The sequence below is a fragment of the Glossina fuscipes genome, unplaced genomic scaffold (genome assembly GCF_014805625.2).
Source record: "Glossina fuscipes isolate IAEA_lab_2018 unplaced genomic scaffold, Yale_Gfus_2 27, whole genome shotgun sequence".
In the NCBI taxonomy this organism is placed as follows: Eukaryota; Metazoa; Arthropoda; class Insecta; order Diptera; family Glossinidae; genus Glossina; species Glossina fuscipes.
The window spans coordinates 8939442-8947531 of record NW_023998422.1 but is presented as its reverse complement, the minus strand read 5'-3'; the positions used below and the strand labels follow the sequence as shown (position 1 = coordinate 8947531).

Below are 8090 nucleotides of genomic sequence, written 5' to 3'. Positions count from 1 at the left end.
ATTCTAATAATTCATTCATGGATTCATTTGTTTTCTATTTTAAAAATTTGTATAAAAGTAATTTACTTTCCTTTCAGCTGGAGCCATACGGCAGAGAAAGCCATTTCGAAGGAGGGACGGCCTTTTGAGGATAACGCGGGGAGTCTAGTAAACAATAAAGGCGAAATGAAAGATTCCAGTATAACTGGACCCGTTGCAAAAGAATGTGCCGATCTATGTTGATGTGCTTGCGCTCTCTGAAATTTTTTCCTGTTGAAAGCTTGACGAGTATACAGCCAAGTAAATTGGGTCTGTGGCTACTGCCGTTGTTGCAGGAACCTTATTTTCTAAAGAAGCCAAGCTGTGCGACTGCAGACGCCTGCACCCGCTTGCCTATATTCTGGTCGACCATATGGTGCCTCATGCCCGCGTAGAAAACTTCGTATATTTCCTTAAATGCGGCATGGACCTCTTATAAATGACAATCAGTAAAGATAAATTCAATCTCACCATTGGAATACAGCGAATATTGCGAGGAGGGAGGAGAGTTTACTCCTTAGAAGAATGTGACATTCGTACACTTTTCCCCCTTTTTTGTGACAGCAGCATATATAATATGAATCTGCGCAAATTTGGTCGGTGCCTCACGCCGCTCCTGCACGAGCCTACTGTTCGGAAGAAAGCAACCCGCCACATGGTGGTCGCCTGTAGGTGCTTGGCGATGTTCGGCACCATCAAATATTGATGCTTGGCGGCGTAAAAAATCTCGCAAGCGCTATGAAATGCTTCGTCCTTTTCTGAAGTTGGGAATGCCGGCTTGAGTTTTTTTGAGAATGGCGTTAAATTATCTCTTGAATTTAACACAGCTATGCCATCGCTGGTCTCAACATAAAAGGCTTCTTTCTCAAGTGTGAGATCCTTCAAACATGCCTCGCATCTCAGCTGCTCAGCGATGTATCACGCGATTGCGTATCCGTTCTATTTCGACTTGCGACATCCTTTCCATCATTAGGTTGCGCAATATTTCACCATTTAGATCGTACGGTACGAACTGCTCCCCGTTTCTCTTTTCGAGTTCGTAGTTCAGCTTGTCGATTACAAAGTAATCGTCTTTTGGCCTGTAACCGCTCAACCAACTCGACAATTGAAACTTCTTCAGTCTTTGAAGCAGGTGAAACGTTATAAAGGTGTACTCGGTTTAACGCCTACCCAGATATTGGTCATATTTTTTTTATGCTTATTTGTTTGATTGGCTTTACAGATAACAAAGATACAATATTAGTGAATACTCTAAGAACTTGGTGCTGAGAGAAACTAATGTTGCATTAGGACTTCAAAGAGCTAGCGGAGAATGGCCGGAGTTGGGAGTAGGTAAAAATCCAGTTGGCGTGAATTTTATTGAAAACGAATGGGAAGAAGTGAAAAGTAAAGTGAATCGAGATGAAGTGGGCAAGGTCAATAATCACGTCAAGCAGCTAATGTTAAAGGCCCAACTTAACAGATCAAAGATAATCGATTCTGTTAAATGCAAAGCCGTCGGCAAAACAAAGATTCAAAAATGTATGGATGTATAATTTAAAGTGTGATTAAAGTGATTAAAGAGACTGTGCCATATAAGAAACAGTAACTTGGTGATGGATGTAATCTTTACCAATAATCGCCCACACAGCCTAGCCCTACATATAGAATGAGTTAAACATTTTATGTAAAAATATTAGATGTTTAGTGTTTTGGGAAATAAGCGAACTAAACTTATTTAATTTTACAAGTTAGCCTAAAAGTAGACCGCCATAATTTTTTTTTTGTTATCAAATTAAACAACACAGTAGCGATATTTTCTGCTATTTGCAGAATGAACGTAAAACTCTATTCTAAATTGCAACGCTGTCGCCAAAACTTTGTCTTATATGCAACAGTGCAATTTGATTGACAAGCAGAGATGTCAACCAGGGTTATGGAACTCAATAAATTATAGTAAAATTTAGTTGGAATGCAATTTAGCAGCACTTTCACTTAAAGAAATATGCCGAAAGTATAAGACACCGCCGAAATTATATGACACCGCCGAAAGTATAAAACACCGCTAACAAGTTTCACTTTCATTATTACATTAAATTAGCGTGTATGTTACATAATTAAAAGCAGCAGCAGTTTTCGTAGTACTGTTGATGACATGGTTTTTATGCATAGTAAGCAAAGCTACTCCTTTTTCTAATTTACTCTTTTTTACACCGAAATGTTGTCCGATCCGAAATATTTTCAATAACGTTCATTGGCCAAAACTCATCGGTATACCATGTATTAACAAAATACCTCAAAAATTGCTGCCTTGAAATTGAACTCAAAGAAACAAGATAGGAATCGATCGATATAATAAAAGGTGGATCTATCTCAAATTCTTCGGAATGTCACATACATTTTTACAAATTTAATATATCTTAGTACCGCAACAGCGTTGGTGAAGATTAAACAGATTTAAAGATGAAGAAAAAATATCAGTATACACGAGTATGAATACAATATATTGTAGTGTGATCGCAAATCGATATATGCATCCACTGTGAAGTGTGTCATGCAAATTCAGCATAATTCTTTTTGCTAAAAGAAAAATAAAAATTATGTTACACTTCACCTGGCCGCGTATTGCATTTCGCAATACTACACCTTGCTCGTCGCCAGTTACAATACGCCACAGAAAACTCTTCTTTTCTTGCTAGGCAAGCAATGCCACCGAAATGGTAAAACGGTTCGAAATTACATTTTCAGTCCATTCATAAGGTAACCATTTCCCCTCCTTTCGGATGGAATCGGTCGCATATAAACATCTAGAAATTTTTGATTCACCAACTGCGAAGCTGTTCGAAAGTTCTCTAGAGATTTTAAGCTGGGGTTTCGTTCAATAAGTCTTGCAACCCATTATCGTCGAATTTTTTTGGTCCTTCATGCCGTGCCATCATTGACACATTGTCTGAAAGTGCTTGATGATCTTCGGCAGAATATTTCTTCAAATCAAACAACAAAAGTAAAATACAAGCGTTTGAGCGTTCCATAATTAGAGTCTGTGTAGACCGAATAACCCAGTAATATTAAATGGAAAGCTGTAATTTTATGTAGAGAAGGATCAAAATCATCGATTTTAACCGTTGCGTACATTGATACCTCAACTGATGTCGCCGTTCAAAATGCGTGCGCACATTAAAATATGCCGAAAATGCTGCTTTTCATTTTCCATACTTGATAGGGCGCCAAACATAAACTTGATTGAACTTTTTCCCAAGTAAGCCTTGTTGTATCAGCTGGAAAAATATGCGTATAATGATTATGCGGCTTATGTGTGAGGATGACTATGAAAAAATACAATTAATTTCTCTGTTGGGAAAAAACGAAAGGACTTCCCGAAGAACTCTTTATAATAACGAAAATATATTATAATTGTCGCGATTAGATATGACATTCAGATATATGCAAGTTTATGTTTTAATTTATACCTACGTACTCTTAATAATATTTTTAGCAAACTAACGCATGACTGTTTGTTTTCATAATTTTTAATGTAAGAAACCGTTATGAAATTTGGTATTAAGATTTGCATAGAATTTACGTCAGAAGAGCAGTTCGTTTCCTTTCACGCGTACATTATATTATAGATAATTAAGATAATGAATATTTTTACGACATACGAGTGACGACGTTTTCATTGCGCCACTTCTCGATACTCGGAAATAAGCATCAAATACTTTATGTAATATTAGTAATGACGGTCGATCTAAGAATAAGGATTGATTTAGTTATGTTTATCACTTTGTCATCTTTAGTTGAATATGTTAAGATCATAAAATTTAAAATAAATAAGTAAGAAAGTTATATTCAGCTGGGTCCGAATCTTGCATACCCATCGTTATGCTTTTCGAATTCTACACTCCAAGCTCTTTGATTTGATACCCATATCGCTGGTATAATTAAGAAAAAGTTAATCCACCACGTCGTGGTGTCTACCACATTCATTTTAGAATTAACCCATTTTTTGACAGACAATATATCTTCATTTGAGGAATGCTCGAAATATTTTTGAACACCTTGTCTAGCTTGGGTTATGATAAATAAGCGTAAAACCTGAAGAAAGTGAAAAAAGATAATTTAATCGCTTGTAATTTTGGGTGGGCATGGCCGATTTTTTCCATTTCTGCAGAGTAGAATATTTCGCAAAGTAAATACGGAAAATGTCAGCCTTCTAATTTTAATTATTTCTGAGTAAGGAGCAAAAACGCATAACTTGTTGTCAAAAAAAATGGAGTTGGGTTCAGTTTATGCTCCACTGCGGGCATCTGCTCTAACCAATTTAGGATTTAGCATTTTCAATGCCAACCCGCATACAAGGACTTTGAATGTTTCTACGATATCTTGATTCCTGCGATTAGGAGAGCGCCAAAAACAGACGCAGAGACGGGCAGACATTGCTAAATCAATTCAGAATTTTACGTCGATCAAGAATATATATATTTTATAGGATCTCTGAAGCTTCCTTTTGGGGGGTTATGGAACATTATCGAAAAAAACAGTGCTGGGTATGAAAACTTAATTTTATACATAAAGCTTTAAAGCCAGGTTAATGTTTTTGTACACTAGAGACACATTGCCAACGTTTTGCGTATAACTATTTCTACCAAAAGGGATAATTTTGATCCTTCGTTTTTGCCGCTAAAATAAAGATAGGATCTTAGAATTGGCACAAGTCTTCCTTGTCGATTAATAATTCAAGATTATTTTCTCTTCTGGCGTGTTCATTTGCTGACATGCACGCCCACTATAGAATAAACTGAAACGTTTTTTGTACGTTCGTCTATAACTTTCGTTACTGTCAAGATATTTTATAACAATTGCAACCCAAATAATTTTTGTATTTTATTCCAATTTCAACATTTTTCGCTTTGTTACAAATACATTGGAATTCATATTCGATCGTGGTGTCGATACTGCCATCTCGAAAACTATTCTCTCTATATAAAATTCGAATTGGAGAGAGAGTCAAGAATCTTTTCATAAACACGTTAAAAAATTTTTAAACGTTAGGCGCCTTATAAGCATTTTGTTGGACATCGACAATAACAACAAGTAAGAACATTATAGGCGGGCAAGGCTGACCTTATATCGCTTCGCCTAGTACAGTTATTCACTTGTTTCGTTAATAATACATCAAAAGTTACACATTATTTTCATGCAAAGGTATACTCTCCATGATAGCCAGCATATTGGAGGAATCCCTGTATGCGATGGTGTCGAAAAAATAGACCTTCATGATCGAAACTAGGTAAGATTGTTCACTCTGTCGGGTCACTATTGTAAATTAATTTTCACCAAGAAATATTATTTTTATATATAAAGACTCAGGTTTCGTAGAAACGGTTATACGAGAGAGGGCACAAAACATTGTCCCAGCTGAACAAAATTTCTCATGCCAAAAGAACATTACTTAGCGAATGTTGCGAAGAAATTTTGAAAATCGTAATTTTATTCAACTTTTTTAACGACTTTTCAAAATACGACGTTATATGGAGTGGTCGAATAAATGGACCGATCCAAACCAATTTCAATAGCATTCGTTCTTGATTTAAAGTGCATCAGAGTACCAAATTTCATCAAAATATCTCAAAAATTGCAACACATTATCACGGACAGACAGACATTTAGGTTTAGGTCGATTTAGATAGTGATTCTGATTCGTTATGTATAATAAAAGGTGGATCTATCTGAAGCCCTCCTGTGTATTACACACGTCCGCACAAACTCACACCACAACCGGTATAAGATATAAAGACTCAAAATGATACGCATTGTGTTCCAATGTGAATATAAAGTTGCAAATGAAGGATCTTGGAAAAAATGTCAAAAATTTCCAATCTTTAGTTACAAAATTGCGAGTTCTGTATATTGTATAACAAATCAGTACATTCCGCTTGTGTTGGCAGTGCACTCAGATATACGCAGTAATCTGCAAACAATTCTGTCGCTTAATTTCTGTATCACGAACAAATGGGATGGATTCGCTATTTTGTGTTTCGTGCCAGAAGGATCATTTGAAATGATGAAGTTGCTGAAAAGAGAGTCGATGGAGCATTGAATCATTGAAAGAGTTTTTGCTAAGGATTGCACATATCTTTGGTTTCGTATATATCTAGCTTAACATATAGATATATGCTAAAAAAGTTGTTGGCTGCCCATCTCATCAACTTGGATTATGCGCGATTTCAGTTCGATGCAAATTTATAAATTATCCGTTTGGCAGACAGCCATTGAGAAATCCTTCTTTGGGAAGGAAATTTATGAGAACATGATCAACAAATTAACGGACAATTTCTCTCGCTATGTTGCAATAAAAAGTTCTATAGCTGGCTTTAAATCTGTTGATTTAAGTAGATTAGAATCTTGTTAGAAAGTATCTCAATCAATATTTGGTGTGTAAGAAATCCCTTGATGAGACAGGTGCTCCTTTTTTTGGCTGCAGAACTAAAAAGCCTTTAAATGCAACAGCACCTATGAACAGTATCTTGGAGTAAATTAGATGTTGTTGTTGATGTTCATTGGTAACTATCGATGCTAAGTTTCGAAACTTCAATAGTAAATCACAGTCTTGGACATAGATTTGGCCTAATTCCTCGACTTCTAAGCAAGCAAAGTAAACAAAATATTCGAAAAAGTTAGGACATCGTTTTCTTTGGAGTGTAAAAGAAAATTCATTGTTTGCACATCGGTAGGACAACAGTGAAAAAATGTTGTCATAAATTTAATAATGATTTAATGCTTGATGGGAAAATGCATGAGAGAAAATCATCAATGGTTGTGGCTCCCTTTGCCCGCTTTCCATTCGCTTGCAAACCTCAAAATCTTTAAGATACTTACTTACTTCACATTAACTTTGTCCTTGTAACTTCCTATCCAAGGCTGTTTGCGCTCTGCCCTGATTCTGCGATTGGTATAATTTCAACGATCGCTAATTTGTATTTTATCTCAAATGCAAGCTAGACTGTCGGTCGCTACCTATTGACATTTATGACAAGTATTATTAAGTTAGTTCGTCATTACACTGATTGTTCGTCTGAACATGTGAACTCATATGCGTTATGCATGGCGGCAATAGTGAAAAAAATTGCTTAGTAAAAAATTACTTGTGAAAAGGTCGACTGTCGCAACAAGTAGTTGCACGTGTCATTGTGAAACCAGCCAGTTCGGCATTAATGGATGAGAAGGTTTCAAATGCTAGCCAGCAGACACCCCACACATGATTACACTAACGAATGTACACACGAAGAAATCCTTACGAAGGTAGACGAACGGACGAAAGTTCTTTATCGAACGGCTTGATGGCCTGGATAACGTGGATTACTTTAGACACTGCCTTCCATGCGGCCTGCTTCGACCTATGTCCCTACCTTTTGGCAAATCTAGATCTAAGGATCTGGATTTGTTTCTATATTATGTCCGATATGCAAAAGAATGATGTTCAGACGTTCAGACGAACGGTCAATAATAGCACATCTTATGCATTAACTGAAATTGGTTTTTCACATTTCTCTGTATTGAGAGATTGATTTACACAAGATTTTCATATATATTTTCAGGCATTAACATGCATTTTTATTATAATTTTTTGTTGTTGGTTTTTCTTTTTTGCATTTTAATTCTCATTTGGTTTATAATTATAATAAAAACCTATAAATCTAAGGAAATAATTTAGTTTTTTTTTTTATTTTTTTTGCTTTGTTTTTTTGTTTAAGTACAAATTTTTATTATATTTAGCTTTAATAATTTATTATTATTTATATTTATTTGTTTTGCCTTCCATGGGTTGCTTTCATTAATGAATTAATGCTTAGTTTTTGTTTTTACTCAATTCTATAAATTCAAATTACGAACTAAAATTCTAATTATTTAGCATATATATAATTCTTAAACAAAATATAAGACAAAGACAAAGAAATTCTTCAACTAACTATATATAGAATAAGTATTCAATAATATTGATAATAATTTCTCAATTTTTAAATTATTCTCTAATCGTTCAATTTATTTATTTTTTTTTTTTTTAAATATCTGTGTTTATATAATAACTTTCT

The 8090-nt window shown here is 35.1% G+C and overlaps 1 protein-coding gene across 1 annotated transcript in view; it reads left to right on the top strand.

Moving 5' to 3' along the window:
* Positions 1-1437, top strand: part of LOC119636074 (60S ribosomal protein L23) — a 48149-nt gene extending 46712 nt beyond the window's left edge. The window contains exon 4 of the mRNA XM_038031168.1: positions 78-1437. Coding sequence (XP_037887096.1) covers positions 78-128 — 51 coding nt within the window. The 3' untranslated portion in view covers positions 129-1437. The remainder of the gene's footprint in view (positions 1-77) is intronic.
* Positions 1438-8090: the final 6653 nt, after the last annotated feature.